The sequence below is a fragment of the Nicotiana attenuata genome, unplaced genomic scaffold (genome assembly GCF_001879085.1).
Source record: "Nicotiana attenuata strain UT unplaced genomic scaffold, NIATTr2, whole genome shotgun sequence".
Lineage (NCBI taxonomy): Eukaryota > Viridiplantae > Streptophyta > Magnoliopsida > Solanales > Solanaceae > Nicotiana > Nicotiana attenuata.
In genome coordinates, this window is record NW_017674720.1 from 5,796 (window position 1) to 25,118 (window position 19,323).

Genomic DNA, 19,323 nt, shown 5'->3' on the forward strand with positions numbered 1-19,323 from the left:
ATATCCAATAAACACACAATCAACCGTTTTTGGACCTATCTTAACCCTTTTAGGTTTAGGAACTTGTACCTTAGCTAAACACCCCCATACTTTGAAGTATTTCAAGCTAGGCTTCCTTCCTTTCCACTTCTCATAAGGAATGGATTGTGTTTTACTATGAGGTACACGGTTGATTATTCGGTTAGCTGTAAGTATAGCTTCCCCCCACAAGTTATGTGGTAAGCCAGAACTTATTAGCAATGCATTCATCATCTCCTTCAACGTTCGATTCTTCCTCTCCGCAATTCCATTAGATTGTGGAGAGTAAGGGGCAGTTGTTTGGTGAATAATGCCATTTCCCAAACATATTTCTTCAAAAGGAGATTCAAATTCGTCACCCCTATCACTTCTTACCATTTTGATCTTTTTGTTTAGTTGCGTTTCAACTTCACTCTTGTATTGCCTGAAAGCATCAATTGCCTCATCTTTACTATTAAGTAAATAAACATAGCAGTATCTCGTGCTATCGTCAATAAAAGTAATAAAATACTTTTTCCCACTGCGAGATGGTGTTGACTTCATGTCGCAAATATCTGTGTGAATTAAGTCTAAAGGACTTGAATTCCTTTCAACGGACTTATAAGGATGCTTAGCATACTTTGATTCCACACATATTTGACATTTGGAATTAATGCAATCAAATTTTGGCAATACTTCTAGATTTATGATCTTTCGCAATGTTTTGAAATTTACGTGACCTAAACGCGAATGCCATAAATCAAGCAAGTAAGAAGAAGCATTCACTTTATTGATAGGAACTGCTATTACATTTAGCTTAAAAAGGCCCTCATTCAGGTAACCTTTTCCTACATACATATCATTCTTACTCAGTACAACACTATTGGAAACAAAAATACATTTGAAACCATTCTTGACAAGAAGTGAGGTAGACACAAGATTCTTGCGAATTTCTGGAACATGGAGGACTTGGTTTAGAGTCACTATTTTTCCCGACGCCATCTTCAACGCAATCTTGCCAACTCCTTCAATTTTGGCTGTAGACGAATTTCCCATGAAAATTGTCTCGTCGGGTCCTGCGGGAGCATAAGAAGAAAATAACTCCTTGTTAGCACAAACATGGCAGGTGGCTCCAGAATCTATCCACCATTCTTTAGGATTTCCTTCCAAGTTGCATTCAGACAACATGGCAACACAAGTCCTCCATGTCTTCAACATTTTCAACCATGTTTGCTTGATTTTTCTTCTTCTTTTTCTTTTGTACATCATTCTTTGGTGCACGACAATCCACGGCCTTATGCCCAGGTTTTCCACAGTTGTGGCAATTACCCTTGAAATTTTTCTTGCTTGGGTAATTCTTTGGTCCAGAAGCCTTCTTTATTCCGGAAAACTTTCCGGGTTTTTCTGCTGGTGCCATAGCATGAGCAGGAGTTGAACGGCTTGACGAGGCAGCCACATTTTTAACAGTAGCACCCGTTCCCGCAACATTTCCATTAGTTTGGTTTTTATTCATCATTTTTTCTGTAAAGTTGGAAACAAAACAGAACTTGGTTAAATCAGTGAAGTTTTGATATTTTCAAACTGAATACCAAACCAAACATACAACACGTAACAATGGTGAAGTTTTTATATACTTCAAACCCGTACGTTTATTATTCCGGTAAAGCTTTTATATACTTTAAACCGGACAGAACAATTATTGGAGTAGAAAGCACGAAGGCTTTAGTCTCCAAAACAGTATACAAAATATGAATAACAGTTTAATATATGTTTCAACACAGAAACGTTAGTTTATAAAATTCCTTAAGCTTGTGAGCGTTACTGTGTTAAAACACAAAATCAGGAAAATAAAACTGTTAGAAGAATTAAAGAAATCTGGAAAAATAGTAGAGAAGCAGAAATATTCCGAGTCCACAAGTTTCTTGTGTGTCCTTAAGGAATTTTAACCCCCTCACAAGTTGCCAAGGTAATGGATTAAATCCTCCCAGGATAAAACGGAATAAACCTTCCTGCAACAGTGGCAATACAAACTGCAGGATCCCAACGAACTCAAAGAACGGAGCAAAATCACACTTACGGATTGGAGAGAGAGAGATTGCGAAATAGGATGCAGTATATTCAAAAAGAAAGAAGTTCTGGAGTGTTTTTCGTGTGTAGAAAATGGAGCCTTGCCTCAGAATTTATAGGCAATTATCAGAAGAGGTGTCTGGAAAATGTGCCTTTTCAGAAGAATACGCTGCCTGCCGCGGTTCTACCGCGGTTACGGCAGAACCGCAGCCAGAGAGTCCCTCTGAATCTTTCAGCAGGGTTCTGGTGTATGTCCAAAAAATAATCTTATCGATCATTTGTCAAATCCGAAGCCGAAGCCGAAGTCGAGCGAGCGACGACGACAGCGCGAGAGTTCATTCTCTTCAACTCCTTTTAAGAGCTTTAAGAAGTGATTCTATATATAAGCACACAAATGTGATTGTCCCTCACCAATGAAGGACAAAGTGCAAGACAAAAGTTCACTTCTTCAAATTTTCATTTTTCCCTCCATTTCCAATTCACACTTCTTCTACTTTAAAGCCCAATGGCTTAAAGTCCAACATATATATATATATATATATATGTTGTCATATATCACTAAGGACCTAAATCAGAATTCATTACTAATTGAAGGACAAAAGGTACTATTATCCAAGCATATTAATAAATGTAGTCTATGGAAAATATTTGTTTATTACTCCCGCCAATTCCAGTCATTTTCCCCGCCAAAACTACCCACAGCCAAAGCCCTTAAAAATAGCGACTTCTTCACTGAAAAAGAAAACCAGAGAAAAAATGGAAGCCAAGAATGTGACCAAGCTTTTTGATGTCCCTATCACTGTCTCAAACTCAATACTAAGCAATTTCAAGAACCAAAAACAAAAGATCGTTAAAAAATATGTATTTGTCAAATCTGATTGTGATTGCAAAAGAAGAAGAGCTTATGAAATCACAATTATGGACCTACCAAGGTCGATCATGGTGGAAATCCTTTCAAGATTGCCAATCAAACCCATTTTCCGCGCTAAGAGCGTTTGCAAACGTTGGTATAATCTTATAACTTCTGACCCTTTATTTGTTCCCATGTATCAAACAAGATCACTTAATTTTCCTTGCATTTTGCTTTCGGTTGATTGCTTTAACGCTGCAATTCTTGAACTTAAAGCTGGTTATGAATATTACTCTCGCCCTCGAAATAGGCCTGTTATGTTGATTCCTAAGTTTAACCTCCCTCCACTGAAACCAAAAATTGGTGGTCTTTTTTATGAACCAAAATTGGAAATAATCGGTTCGTGTAATGGGTTCATATGTTTGATGGATAGTGATAAGTATGATGAAAATCACTCACTTTACATTAGCAATCCACTTTTGGGTGAGTATTTGAAGCTTAAATTGCCTGCATATGAGAAAAGAGTTCGTAGTGTTGCTTATGCTTTTTGCTTTAGTGAAGGATGTGGACAGTATAAAGTATTGAGATCAGTAGTTAGGAAGTTTCGTGGTCGTCCTGAAGTATCTGAATTGGAGGTTTATACTCTAGGAGTTGATGAGAAATGGAGAAATGCGGGCAAAGCTCCGTACCCTCTATGTGGATCGTTTCGTGGTAGTGTTAATGTAAATGGTGCTCTTCATTGGCTAGATGATGAAAATACTAAAAAAAGTGCTAGCATTTACTCCTTTAATATTAGGACAGAAGAGGTGAAGCCTGTGCCAGCTCCACCTGGTTTGGAAACTCCATCCTTTTGCTTGAGGATAGTAGAATTGGGGAACTGTTTGTGTTTGTCTGATAATAACTATTTTCAGCATGTTGATGTATGGTGGATGAGAGAATATGGAATTGCTGAATCTTGGACTAAAGATCGCATTTTGATGGATTCTATTCCGCCTGATATCCCTCAGACTAACTTTCTGCCAATCATTATTTGGAAAGATGGAGAAATTTTGATGCAAAGCGAACGTGCCACACAGCTAATTTCTTACAACCCAATGGAGAAGAAATTTAGGATGGTCAATGTTTATGATAATGGCACTGCAGCGACTAGATACATTCCAAGTTTTTACTCACTCAAGACTGTCATGGGGGAAAACTTTCATGTCTCAAATGTTTATCCGAAGACTGACATAGTTTAGTAGTGTTTGTTTTGTCTTACTTCGTCCAGGATATGATGTTTTGCTTCACTGTTTCTGGTATAGTTTTGTGGATGCTTTTCAATTCTGGTAGAACGATAAATTTGCCTACATAAGCATATGTCGTCCATTTTAACATTCTTGAAATTACTTGCATTGCAAAGTTCCGAGCTGTATTTTCTTCTATCCATTTCATTCTGCACTTGTGTGAATAGAATGAACTACGACGGAGCAAAATGTTGGCCTGCAAATCAGGCATGTTTACTTTCAAGAAGTGCATTTTGATTGAAAAAAGGTTACTTTGGTTGCCTTGTTTGGGGTAAACAAGACATGAATTTTGTAAAGTTAAGGGGGTGCATCAATCGGAAGAAATGACGTTTCAGTTAAGTACTGATTTTCTTTAGGTAGTTCTTTCCTTGGTAATTTTTTCTTCATGTATTTTTCTGCATAATGACTTGGAATATGGCATAAACAGCAATTTTGTTGTCAAATTGAAAGTTTGATAAATGCTCTTTCATTGGAGTTTAGGACAATTCACTATGCTAAATGTCAAAGCATATTGATCTGATTGTCAAGGACAGTTCAAAAAAGCCTAATCCTCTGCACTATTATGTAAAAAAAATTCTAATTTCACTAGCTGCAACAAACAATGGCATGTTACTACCATCAGCTAAGCTTTGTCTTCAATTTTTCATGTTCTAGTCACTTATATAGGACAGATAATCAAATGGTTTAATACAACTAAACAACCTGAAGTGGAAGAATAGGCTAGAGTAGAATGTTATGCCCATGTCTTTTATCAAAATTTGACACAGTGGATCCAAGATATTGTCACACATGCACGCAGAAACATCAAAAACATCCTTGAGCAAAAGGTGCCATTCAACACCGTTTAGAAAAAAATTATACATAATATATACATGCGTTATCCATGCTACGGTTCTGTGCATGTCACGATGGGTGGGCTGTCTTGTACAAGTTGAGTTGTGATAACAAACCGATATCTAAACTTGTACAAGTCGATTTGTCATAACAAGTCGACAGTACTTATGCAAAATTTTGTGTTCGCCACCTAACATTACTCCCATATGCTCTTAAGCTTGTCAATGTGCTTGAAATCATAAGTCATCACCACGCTTTTATCCATTCTCCTCAACACAAACCTTTCAATCAAGACATAGAAACTGAATTTCTTCCATTTACTACCATTTTCTCTGTATTGTTGAACTTGTTTAATTCTTCCTTGATTTTGCCATCCACCTCTTTCTTGTTCCCACTTCATTCTTTGTACTATTTCTTGTCTCAGTCCTACACTAGGTATTTCTTTTCCATTTTTACCATAGCTTCTAAACCATATTACTCCCTCAACAACATTTGTTTCATCCCATTTTGCTTTACTTTCAGCAATAAGGACAATTTCTGTGTCAAGAACAACATCCACAAGTACTGAATTCCCTTCATTCTTGTAGTCATTTTGACAAGTGAAAAACGGCTCCCATTTCTGTTCAAGTGTCATTTCATAGAACATTGATCTCTCCATTTGCACTTTGACTGTTCCATCTTTGATAAACATGAACGGACAATACCATTTCCCTACAACAACAGCTTCAGAACTTTTACAAGATGGTGTGAGATTTAACTCTGGAAGTTGTTGTCTCAACTCAGCATTGAGGCCTAGAGCATCATCACTTAGTTCATAATTTTTAGGAGTTTTGGCACAAAGATGCCAACCTTTTCGCCTTAGAAAACGCGGTGGAAAACCATCAGGTGCAAGAGATTTAGCAAAAAAGCTACCTTTGGCACTGCAACTTGTAACATATAGACAGATCTCATACTGCTGATATACCTCATCTGGATCTAATGGCTTCGGTCTAACATCTCGTATACATCGGCAGAAACAGCAGTTTTGTTTGTCTTCCTCCTTTGAACACACGAATGCTTTTCTGCAAAAAGGCCATTTTGGGAATTGTAAGATTCATTACCTTGGTCACAATGGCCAAAACAGAAACTCTATCTACGGAATTCAAAAACTTCAAGAATGTCGAACTTGAGATCCAAACCTTCAGCCTAAAGCATTTTTTGGGTCGCCTTTGCCACTATACTAAAAGGGGATGTTATAATACACATAAACATACATATAGTTATATAAATATTAAACTATATGCAAAAGAAGTTGGTTTTACCCCTATTTGCACGGTATAATTTTCTTACGAAAGTGATTAATTCAACTCCCTTTGGACCATGTAGATCCTCCCTTGACCTTGATTTATCCAGGAAAAGATATAAAACCAGAAAATGAGTTTTGCCATAATAAATTGTTATGCACTCCAATAAATGAAAGGCTAAGACCCAATAATGAGGCTGAACTTCGTAAGCTGATTTCTTCTAAATTACAGACAGGAATGAGAAGATTCATACTTATGCTACTACTAGCTCGTGCCGATCAAAACAAACAATTAGACTGTCACACAAAATTAAATGTGTAGATACAGTAACATACCCTTTGCTCTTTCCATGAGGCTTGATAGCAAAATATTGATTGGAGGACAGTGGTTTATTAAGAACTGGAATGAACATTACATCTTCCTTGAGAATAATCTTGTGCTCACCATCACTAGTTTCGTATCGAACAGTTAGATTCTTGTTCTGAGGGAAAGGCAGGTCCATGAGATCACGATTTTTGCAAAGTCCAAAACAACAATATGTTTCAGATTCCTCATCTTGAACCACTAAGTAACCTGAATTTGGACCGTCAGGAGGTAATGAAAGAGCCTCAGGATTCTGTTGATAGTAAGAAAGAGGCCTTGTTACATACATTTTCAGCAAAAACTGATGAACTGTTTGTAATTTCTGTCTTAAAAATTTCTATGTGGATCATGTTAATAATCTCTATAGCTATATATACATATATATAAATAACTAAAAATGACTCATTAGGCCATATAATCAGCTAGTCATCAACATGTTGATAAATTATTACTATTATTTTGGCCTTCTGTTAGTTTTAGGTTGACTTTCTGCAGCAATCCACATAGGTTCTATCTAAGGAATTTGTTCCAAGTGTCCACACCATTTCTTGTGTGTGAAGGATATCATGGAGATCATGATCTTGTTTAATTTAAGATTCAAGCTTCTGCACAGGAACAGCTTATCAAATAGTCAAAAGCTGAAAAGAATAATTTATTGCTTTAGTGAAAAAGTGGCATGGTTTATTCTGCGTATTTATTAATCCCACACCTATACAACATATAAACAAACATTTTATATGTTTGACAGTAGATAGAGATGTTTTGGGAGCGCTTAATCAAATCGATTTAATTTAAATACACTGATGATGTAAAGAAGTTTTACACTATCAGTGTATTTTAACATGTTATAACGAGGTGATATGCTTTATTTTTCGGTTCACAAATCCCACCAGTAGGTATTCTAAAAGTATAAAAATTATTTTATGTTAGTAATGTATAGAAGTTAAACTCAATGAAAATTATTGAATGAAGACAAATCAACTTTAATCTCAGTGCAGGTGTTTTCTAGTCAGGATAATATCCTGCCATGCTGTTTCTGAGAAGGTTGGAGGAAATTTCCTTGATACATGAACTATCATAGAATATTGAAACAACATTTACTAAAAGCTGAGTAAGAAAAAAACTAGAAACAAAATAAAACATGTTTCTTTTCATTTCTCCAAAATCTGGAAATATAGGTTGTGAGAAAGCACGGGAGAAAATATTATTGATATTATTGACTTGTGTTTAACACGATACAATGAGCCCTATATATACACACATAACATGTCCTACTCCTAATACATATTGGATTAGGATTATTTACTCCTATTTACATAACTATTCTAACACTCCCCCTCAAGCTGGTGCATATAAATCATATGTACCGAGCTTGTTACATATGTAGTTAATACGATGACCAGTGAGGGACTTGGTGAAAATATCTGCAAGCTGATCATTCGACTTCACAAACTTTGTAGCAATATCTACCGAGAGTATCTTTTCTCTAACAAAGTGACAGTCAATCTCAATGTGTTTAGTTCTCTCATGGAACACTGGATTTGACGCAATATGAAGAGCAGCTTGATTATCACACACAAGTCCCATCTGACTAATCTCACCAAATTTCAACTCCTTGAGCAACTGTTTGATCCAAATTAGCTCACATGTCGCCATAGCCATCGCTCGATATTCTGCTTCTGCACTAGACCGAGCAACCAGATTCTGTTTCTTGCTCTTCCAGGACACCAAATTTCCTCCTACTAAGACACAATATCCAGACGTAGAACGTCTATCAGAAGGTGATCCTGCCCAATCAGCATCTGAGTATCCAACGATCTGCTCATAGCCTCGATCCTCAAACAATAAACCTTTGCCTGGAGCTGATTTTATATATCGAAGAATGCGAACAACTGCATCCCAATGACTATCACACGGAGAATCCATAAACTGACTCACAACACTCACAGAAAAGCAAATGTCAGGTCTTGTCACTGTAAGGTAATTTAATTTACCAACCAACCATCTATATCTTGCAGGATCGCTAAGAGGCTCCCCCTGTCCTGGCAGAAGTTTAGAATTCGGATCCATCAGAGTGTCAACAGGTCTACAACCTGTCATTCCTGTCTCCTCAAGAATATCTAAGGCATACTTTCGTTGTGAGATCACAACACCTGAGCTAGACTGAGCGACCTCAATACCCAGAAAATACTTTAGTTTGCCCAGATCCTTAGTCTGAAAGTGTTGAAAGAGATGTTGCTTCAATTTAGTAATACCATCCTGGTCATTGCCGGTAATAACAATGTCTCAACATAGACCACCAGATAACTACAGAGACTCGAAGCAGAATGCCGATAGAATACAGAGTGATCAGCTTCACTCCGAATCATGCCAAATTCCTGGATAACTGTGCTGAACTTACCAAACCAGGCTCGAGAAGACTGCTTTAGACCATAAAGTGACCGGCGCAAGCGACATACAAGGCCACGAGACTCCCCCTAAGCAACAAATCCAGGTGGTTGCTCCATATAAACTTCATCCTCAAGGTCACCGTGTAAAAAAACATTCTTAATGTCCAGCTGATAGAGGGGCCAATGGCGAACAACAACCATGGATAGAAAAAGGTGGACTGATGCTATCTTAGCCACGGGAGAGAAGGTATCACTGTAATCGAGCCCAAATATCTGAGTATATCCCTTGGCAACAAGACGAGACTTAAGACGATCAACCTTACCATCCGGACCAACCTTGACTGCATACACCCAACGACAACCAAAAGTAGATTTACCTGAAGGAAGAGGGACGAGCTCCCAAGTACCACTCGTATGTAAAACAGACATCTCGTCAATCATAGCCTGTCGCCATCCTGGATGAGACAATGCTTCACCTATAGACTTAGGGATGGAAACAGAGGACAAAGAAGATAGAAAAGCATAATAGGGTGATGACAAACGATGATAACTCAAACCGACATAATGGGGATTAGGATTAAGGGTGGTCCGTATACCTTTCCGAAGTGCAATCGGTGTACTAGGAAGAGACAAGTCCGCAACAGGAGCAGGGTCAGGTGCAGGACGTGAATCAGCTGGAGCCTGATGCTGGGTGCGAACGACAATGATATGTCAAGAGTGGGTTCCTGTGACAGGGAGTCTAGGAGGAGCCACACTAGATTCCTCAACGGTTGGAATGGGTAAGACTTCTATAGCGAAAGGTGAAGAAGGAGCTCTAGTAGACTCGGGGAAGACTTCTGTGAAGGAAGGTGAAGGAGGAGCTATAGTAGACTCCTTAAAGGTCGGTATAGGTAAGATCTCAGATATATCAAGGTGGTCAGAATGGTCAGAAGAGGTAAAGAAAGGTTTAGACTCAAAAAATGTGACGTTAGAGGACATAAAGTACCTACGAAGATCAGGTGAGTAACAACGATATCCCTTCTGAACACGAGAATAACCAAGGAAGAAACACTTGAGAGCACGATGAGCTAACTTATCTTTCCCAGGGGCTAAGTTATGAACGAAACAAGTGCTCCCAAAAACACGAAGGGGAACAGAGTATAAGGGTGATTGGGGAAACACTACTGCATACGGTATCTGATTCTGGATGGGAGAAGAAGGCATCCGATTAACTAAATAACAAGTTGTGAGAACTGCATCGCCCCAAAAACGCAACGGAACATGAGAGTTAATGAGAAGTGTGCGAGCAGTCTCAATGATGTGCCTATTCTTTCTCTCTGCAACCCCATTTTGCTGAGGGTTATAAGGACAAGAGGTCTGATGAATAATTCCTTGAGAAGTCATAAACTGCTGAAATTGAGAGGATAAATATTCTAAGGCATTATCACTGCGAAAAGTGTGAATAGAAACACCAAATTGATTTTTAATTTCAGCACAAAAATTCTGAAATACAGAAAACAACTCAGAACGATCTTTCATTAAGAAAATCCAAGTACATCTTGAATGATCATCAATGAAACTAACAAAATAACGAAATCCCAAGGTTGAACTGACTCTACTAGGACCCCATATATCACAATGAACTAAAGAAAAAACAGACTCTGCATGACTCTCAATACTACGAGGAAATGAGGCTCGGGTATGTTTCCCAAGCTGACACGACTCACACTCTAATGTAGATAAACTAGACAAACTAGGCACCATCTTCTGAAGCTTGGATGTCCTAAATGTCTGTGAATAAGGTCCGGGGGATCTGTAACTAGACATGCCTTGGAGGAATTGAGTGAGTTAAGGTAGTACAGGCCTTCTGATTCAAGTCCTGTTCCAATCGTCTGCCCCGTACTGCGGTCCTGCATAATAAAGGAATCATCAATAAAATATATACCACAATGGAGGGCACGAATCAAACGACTAACAGATGCAAGATTAAAAGGACAGCCAGGGACATAGAGAACGGAATCTAGAGTGACAGAGGGTAAGGGATTCGCTTGTCCAACTCCTTTTGCTTTGGTTTGAGACCCATTGGCTAAAGTAACAGTGGGAAGAGACTGTGAATACGCAATATTTGACAAAAGTGATTTATTACCAGAGATATGATCAGAAGCGGCCGAGTCCACAACCCATTGTCCAAGAGTACTAGACTGGGAAACACAAGCAAAAGAATTACCAGCAACAGAAGTATCAGTCTGAGCAACAGAGGCTACTTGTGGAGATGTCTTCTTACTTGCTCGATACTGAAGAAACTCATTATACTCCCGTTCAGATAAAGAAAATCCCTGGTTACCTGTAGTCTCAGTCTGAGCAACATAAGCATTTTTGGGTGGGCGGCCATGTAAAGAATAGCACACGTCACGAGTGTGTCCAAGTTTATGACAATAAGAGCACTTGGGTCTAGATCTTCCAAAACGACCTCCTCCTCGTCTATTCTCCATAGTATGAGATGCCCGATTGTCCACTGACTGGGATACGAGGACAGATGAGTCAAGTGTCTGTGATGAGCTCACTGGGTGACTTGGTGCTGCAGCAAGGCGAAGTAATCGAGAGAATAATTCATCAACTGTGGGGACAGCCGGACTAGCCAAAATCTGGTCACGTACTGAATCAAGGTCATTAGGGAGTCCAGCTAGTGTAAGAACTAGAAACATCTTCTGTCGTTGCTCTTGTTGCTTTTCAATACTAGCAGAAACTGACATCAACGTCTCAAATTCTTCCATGACTGCCTGTACTTGTCCCAAGTAAGTAGACATATCCAATTCCTGTTTCTTCAAGCTTGTCATTCGCGATATTACATCATAGAAACGAGATATGTCATTAGTGTATAAATTACGAGCCTTTTCCCAAACTAAATAACATGTCTGGAATGGACGGAACAAGGGCATCAACTTGGAATCAATAGATCGCCACAGGATACTACATAACTGAGCATCGACCTTCTCCCACAGTGTTTTGGCCTTTTCATCACCTTCGCTAGCTTTTTTTGTTAAATGATCTTGAACTCCTTGACCTTTACACCACAACTCGACAGACGAAGCCCAAGCTAAGTAGTTTGAACCTCCCATTAAAGGTTCTAAGGTAATCATAACACCGGAACTGCCAGAACCCGGGTTTTTAGACCCGAAAGCATCGACTCCCAAAGACATCGTTGGATTATCACCAAATAACAGAAAGAATCAACTGATAACACGCTGAAACAGATGAAGGAAACACTGTTTTTGCCGGAAAATTACTGTATCTGCCGGAAAAAATCAGTGTAGTCGCCGGAAAAACTCAAAGTGGTCGGAATTAAAAAATAAAATTATGGATAGGCTCGGAATTTGAGGGTGATCCAAGTGTTCTGAAGGAACTAAGTCAAAAACTGCCCGAAAAGTGCTCCATGCGCCGGCGCGTGGAGTATATCTCGCCGGAAAAAAAAAATTCTGATCGGCGCGTGGAGGCGCGTGAGACGGCTGCCGGCGGAGGTGTTTGTTGGGGTTTGGTCGCCCGGGGTTGGGGGACCTTGTGGTGGTGTTGGTTTTTGCACAACACCAAGGTAAATTAGTTTGACGGAAAACAGCCCTAAAAAGGTTGCCGGAATTGAAGCACGACGGCTTTCCCGGATATTTTCTCACTGCTGCTCTGATACCATGTGAGAAAGCACGGGAGAAAATATTATTGATATTATTGACTTGTGTTTAACACATACAATGAGCCCTATATATACACACATAACATGTCCTACTCCTAATACATATTGGATTAGGGTTATTTACTCCTATTTACATAACTATTCTAACATAGGTCAAGCCAGGTGAATATAATGCAACTTCAAGAGTTCCATATGTAAGGGAAAGGAAAATCCATGAAAGCTAATTGCAGAAAAAGAACAAAACCTAAATAGAGAAGCATGAGCTACATTAATGGTTTTAGCAGAAATTTTAGCACCAATATTCAAGAAAAGATGTAACTCTGAAAGTAGTTTCTCACTATAAGGTAGAAAGCAGTTTTAACTTCATATACAACAACAAAAGTGGGAGTCGGCTATATGAATCATCATTGTATTAAGAAATAACCAAAAGTGCTGCCTTCTGTGCTGAAAAGGAGTAGATATGTACAGTCTCATTCCCATTTGCTTCCAATCTTATATGTGCCTAAAATTGTAAGTCATTACCAAGTATACAGATGCAAGATGGAACTGGTAAACGAAATGCAGCTTTGAAGACTTTGTAAAGCAAGTAACTAGGAATGCGAAAAAAGAAAACAAATACTTGTATATATACACAGAATTGTTGTTCTACTAGAATTCAAAAGCATCCACTAAACATAAAATTTGCCAAGTTTTAAACTAAACTATACCAAAAACACAGAAACAAAACATCATATTCCGGAGGTAGTTTTTTAATTTAAAATTCAAGCTTCTGCACAGGAACAGCTTGTCATATAGTCAAGGCTGAAAAGAATAATTTATTGCGTTAGTGACAAAATGGCATGGTTTAATCTATTTATTTATTAATCACCTATTCAACATAGAAACAAACAGATGTGTTTGACAGTAGATGGAGATGTTTTGGGAGGGCTAAATGAAGGACTTAATTTAAATAAGCTGAAAGTGCAAAGAAGTTTTACCCTATTAGCGTATTTTAACATGTTGTAGCATGTGACATACCTTATTTTTCGGTTTACTAATCTCAATTTTCATGGACAGAACTACCTGTAATTATCATTTAGGTATTCTAATCTAGTAGAATAGAAATTCTTTTATATTGTTAAGAAGTGGAAACTCAATGGAGAATACTTAATGCAGACAGAAATTTTTTATTTAGGTACAGCGGTATTATAGTCAGATAAGGGTCATGCTGTTTCTAAGAAGGTTGGAAGAAATTTCCTAGATATATGAATTATCTTAGAATATTGAGACAATGTTTACTAAAAGTTTAGTAAAATAAACTAGAAACTAATGTTAAAATCAGGTAGCAATTTAGTTTAATTCTAAATAAGAAACAGTACTTATCAGGTCCTTACTTTAGAAACACATAAGTATACAAGAAAAAAGAAGTATAAGGTCGGTTGCAGTTTTAACAGAAATTTCCTTAATGGTTTATTGGTTTTAGCAGAAATTTCAGCACCCTTGTTTAAGAAAAGAAGTAACTCTGAAACTAGTTTCTCACTAAATACCAAAAAATTTACTAGTCTCTAAACTATAAGGTCAAGGCAGTTTTAACTTCATATACAACAACAAAAGAGGGAGTCGGCTATACGAATCATCATTGTCCATGTCACCTCAGTCACATGTATTGGAGAAAATGAAAAGCGCTGCCTTCTATGCTGGAAAAGAGCAGATATATATAGTCTCAATCCTAATTGACTCTACTTTGGTGACAACAACAACAACTTCGTATAATTCTACAAGTGGGGTCTGGCGAGGGTAGTGTGTACGCAGACCTTACCCCTATCCCGGGGGTAGAAAAGCTGTTTCCGATAGACACTCGACACAAGAAGATGAAAAGAGACAATAGAACAGTAACAACAAGCCTCTAATTTGGTGAATGTACCTAAAATTGTAAGTCATTACCAAGTATACAGATGCAAGATGGAATGGATAAAAGAAATGCAGATTTGGAGATTTTGCAATGCAAGTAATTAGGAGTGTGAAAATGGAAAACATGTACTTATATAGGCAGAGTTGTTCTTCTACCAGAATTCACAACCATCCACAAAACAGTAAAAGTCACCAGGTTTTAAACTAAATTACACCAGAAACAAAGATGCAAAACATCATATCCCAGAGGAAGTAAGACAGAACAAATACTACTAAACTAAGGCTGCGTACAGCAGACCCTTGTGGTCCGGCTCTTTTCCGGATCCCGCGCATAGCGGGAGCTTAGTGCACCGGGCTGCCCTTTTTTTATCTCAGTCTTCGAATAAACACTTGACACTTGAAAATCGTCCCCCATGACAGTCTTGAGTGAGTAAAAACTTGGGTTGAGTGAGTAAAAACTTGGAAAGTATTTAGTCGCGTCAATGCCACAACCGTAAACATGAACCTTCCTGAACTTCTTCTCTTTTGGGTTGTAAGAAACGAGCTGTGTGCCACGATGGCTTCGCATCAAGATTTCTCCATCTTTCCAAATTATGGTCGGTATATATTTAGTATCACAGATATCACGCGGAATAGAATCCATCAAAATGCGATCTTTAGTCCAAGATTCAGCAACTCCATACTCTCTCATCCACCATATATCAACATGTTCATCGCTATAATCAGATAAACAAAGACAATTACTCAACTCTGCTAGCATCAACAGCACGGATGGAGTTTTCAGACCGGGTGGAGCTGGCACGGGCTTCACCTCTTCTGTCGTAATATTAAAGGAGCAAATTCTGGCACCTTTTTCGGCATCTTCATCATCTAGCCAATGAAGAGCGCCATTCACATTAACCTTGCTAAGTGATCCCCATAAAGGGTATGGAGCTTTGCCCACATTTCTCCATTTCTCATCAACTCCAAGAGTATAAACCTCCAATTCAGATACTTTAGGATCATGATCCTGGAACTTCCTATTTATTAATCTCAATACTTTATACTTTCCAGAAACCTCACTAAAGCAAAATCCATAAATAATCTTACTAACTCGTTTCTCCCTTTCGGGCAATTTAACCTTGAAATACTCACCCAAAAGAGGATTGCTAATGTAAATTGAATGATTCTTACTCAACAAACCAATATACCCATTACATGTACCAATTAATCTCAACGTTTGTTTAACAAAACCAACACCAAGATTATTAAGTGGAGGGAGGTGAAATTTAGGGTTTAACACAATGGGTTTGTTTACTGGGCAAGAATAACAATCAAAATCTGGTTTGAGTTCAATGAGAGTGATAGGTGCATCAGTGTCTGAAAGCAAAAGGCAAGAAAAAGGTGATCTTGTGTGAAACATGTTAAGAAATAAAGGGTCAGAAGTTAAAAGTTTATACCAAAGTTTGCAAACAATCTTACAGCAGAAAATGGACTTGATTGGCAATTTCGAAAGAATTTCCAATATAATCACCATTGGTAGGTCCATAATTCTGAATTCATAGTTGAAACTTCGCTTTGGCGGCTCATGATTCTTGGCGTCCATGGCTGTCTTCCATCTCCATTTTTTTTCCATGCTAATTTCTTGAAACAAGTCGCCAATTTTTAGGGTTTTGGCCTGGGTTTTTTTAACGAATAAGAAGCGGAAAACAGAGCACAAGAAGTCAGCCGAGGATCACGTTCATTTCCAATATACCTAGCGAAATCTTTGGTCCAAATCTCAAAAGATATACTCACATTGTTATGTTACAAAAATATAAATTATATGCACTAAACGAAAAAATCATATACAAAAAATAATTATACATTGATTATATAATGCATATGCCATTTGTATAACATAAAGACCTGGATTATACATCTCATATATAAATGATATATAAATTAAAATTATTTTTTTATATATAATTCTACATTAAATATATAGCACATACGCCATGTGTATAATATAAATGTCTAAATTATACATCTCATGTACAATTATATATACATAAAAAATAGTTATTGTATATACACCTATTATACAACATATATGCCATTTTTATAATATAAAAATCTGAATTTTACATCTCATATACAAATCATATATAAAGAATATGCATTTTATTTACAGAAACATGTACATCAAATATAAAATTAAATATTACATATTAATAATTAGAATTCACCATAACAATGATGGGGGAGTGCAGAAAAAATTGAGAGTGTAAGGGATTTGGGTAAATCGGGAGGGGTGAGCTAGAGAGAATTTTGAAGGAATGGAAGAGGTAAAAATTCTGAGCAAATTTGGCAGACATCACTTCGTTTAGGCTGCTATATTTTTGCCACTGTTTTTCTATTTTATTAAGTTGAATGCCATAAGTGACTTTTAATAAATAAAGGAAACTTCATGGGCATTAAAGGGCCAGTTATATAGCAAAAATTCAGTCTTTATAGTAGCACAAAATGGGATATAACACTTGAGATCATCTTTCAACTTTTGTTTCCAATTGTCGCTTTGCATTTAAAATTTTCTGTTGCAATTTTAACTTTACATGAAGAAGTAAAATCTTGTTAACAATATATAGCTGTCTTTAATTCTATCCCTACAGTTGCAAGGTAATTGTCACGACCCCAACCCCGGTCGTGATGGCACCCAACACAATGCTAGGCAAGCCCGACCATTTCAACACTCTCAATCCCTCACATAGAGTTCGTTACCAATTAACAGGGTTCAAATACCAAATTAACATAAAACACAAGTCTGAAACAGTGGATACAATGCGCGGAAAGAACGTAATAACATCACTACAAGCCCACCGATCCGGTGTCACGAGTCAAGAGCCTCTAATACAAGTCTGAGAAACAGCCTAAACAAAAGATAGTCTAAAATACTGAAAGTAAAGAGGATAGAGGGAGAAATCGGGTCTGCGGACGCCATGCAGCTACCTCGATGACTCCGGTGAGATCTGAACAACAGAGACGGCTCAATCTACGCCTCCGGAATACCTGTATCTGCACACATAGTGCAGGGAGTAATGTGAGCACTCCGACTCAGTGAGTAATAGCAATAAATAATGACGGACGGAAAGAAATCTCGTAAATAGTACTAAGCAGTTCTATATCAAAGCAGTAAGAACATTTAAACAGCAACGAAATGAAGAAGCCAGGAGAAATCCTTTAAGCCAGAACTCAACTCATTTGTTTCTCACAATAACCGAAATCATAGTATACCGCTGCGGCGTGCAGCCCGATCCGTATAAATATCTGCTGCGGCGTGCAGTCCGATCCATAATATATATATACTGCTGCGGCGGGCAGCCCGATCCAATAATAATAGTCGACTGCGCTCACTGGGGGTGTGCAGACTCTGGAGGGGCTCCTACAGCCCAAGCGCTATACTGTTGCGGCGTGCAGCCCGATCCACATAATATACTGCTGCGGCGTGCAGCCCGATCCACATAATATACTGCTGCGGCGTGCAACCGATCCATATAATATACTGCTGCGGCGTGCAACCCGATCCATATAAGTATACTGCTGCGGCGTGTAGCCCGATCCACATAATATATCAGTCATCCTCACTATTGGGTTCTCAACCCCTCTCAGTCAATATAAACTTCGCCCCTCGGGCATACTAAGATAAGATAGGGATTCCAGCCCTCATATTACTCTCATTTTGGTTTAGCCATTTCAAAGCCAGATCATATTTTATTAAACAGTTAGAAACATGACTGAGGGTGTGATTTTTAACAAGTAAAGTGAGGTCAATCAGTACAAATGCCCCTACGGGTTCTACAGGTCGGCACAAGGCCCCAAACACGGCTACTAGCCCAAATTATAATGATATTAATTAAGCCTCAGTCAAAAATACAGTAGAATCATCAATCGGGATGGACCAAGTCCAAATCCCCAGCAGTACTGGACCCCACGCTCGACATGCAGCGTGTGTCTCACCTCAACATAGCACTACGTTGTGCAAATTCGGGGTTTCAAACCCTCAGGACATCATTTAAAACCATTACTCACCTCAAGCCGGCCAAAGTCCTAGCTCGCTATGCCCTTGCCTCGCAAATCAACCTCCTCGTGCGTCGAATCTGCCCAAAACCACAACGAATACGTTACAATAGGCTAAGGGAATATAACCCAATCGAAAAGACTCGAAAAATATCGAAATTCACGAAGTTGACAAAACCCGAACCCCGGGCCCACTTCTCAAAAAATCAGAAAATTAACATCACCGGATTCCTTATCTCGCCACGAGTCTATACATATCACAATTACCAAAATCGGAGTCCATTTGACCCCTCAAATTCCACTTTGAAATATCAAATTCCCAAGCCCTAGCTTTACCCTCTTTTGATGAATTCCCACAAATTTCAATGCAAATTCTACCATTAATTCATGTATTTAGGCCAAGGAACTCACCTCCAATCACACCTAGTCGAAATCCCCTTCAAATTCCGTCCAAGAGCTCTCAAGGTTGCTTAAAAATTGTGGAAATGGACTTAAGCTCGCGGAACAAAATGAGTATTAAAACCCTTCTGATAACAGTGATTTTCGCATCTGCGGTCCCATTACTGCATTTGCGGCTACCGCTTCTGCGGTTAAAATTCCGCTTCTGCGGATCTTCATTAGACCAACGACCGCTTCTGCGGTCCCATATCCGCATATGCGGACCCCG

At 38.4% G+C, this 19,323-nt stretch overlaps 3 protein-coding genes across 3 annotated transcripts; 1 reads left to right on the top strand and 2 right to left on the bottom strand.

Moving 5' to 3' along the window:
• The first annotated feature begins 2,820 nt into the window (after positions 1–2,820).
• Positions 2,821–4,152, top strand: LOC109219166 (F-box protein At3g07870-like). The gene has a single exon (XM_019383598.1). The coding sequence runs from the start codon at positions 2,821–2,823 to the stop codon at positions 4,150–4,152; it is 1,332 nt and encodes a 443-aa protein (XP_019239143.1).
• An 865-nt stretch (positions 4,153–5,017) lies between these two features.
• LOC109219169 lies at positions 5,018–7,223 on the bottom strand. Its single transcript, XM_019383600.1, has 2 exons — positions 6,650–7,223; positions 5,018–6,092 (listed from the first exon to the last, which is right to left on the bottom strand). The coding sequence occupies exons 1-2, from the start codon at positions 6,964–6,966 to the stop codon at positions 5,228–5,230; spliced, it is 1,182 nt and encodes a 393-aa protein (XP_019239145.1). The 5' UTR covers positions 6,967–7,223; the 3' UTR covers positions 5,018–5,227.
• A 7,675-nt stretch (positions 7,224–14,898) lies between these two features.
• Positions 14,899–16,206, bottom strand: LOC109219168 (F-box protein At3g07870-like). The gene is made up of 2 exons (XM_019383599.1): positions 16,083–16,206; positions 14,899–15,980 (listed from the first exon to the last, which is right to left on the bottom strand). Exons 1-2 carry the CDS (start codon positions 16,204–16,206, stop codon positions 14,899–14,901), a joined length of 1,206 nt encoding a protein of 401 aa, XP_019239144.1.
• Positions 16,207–19,323: the final 3,117 nt, after the last annotated feature.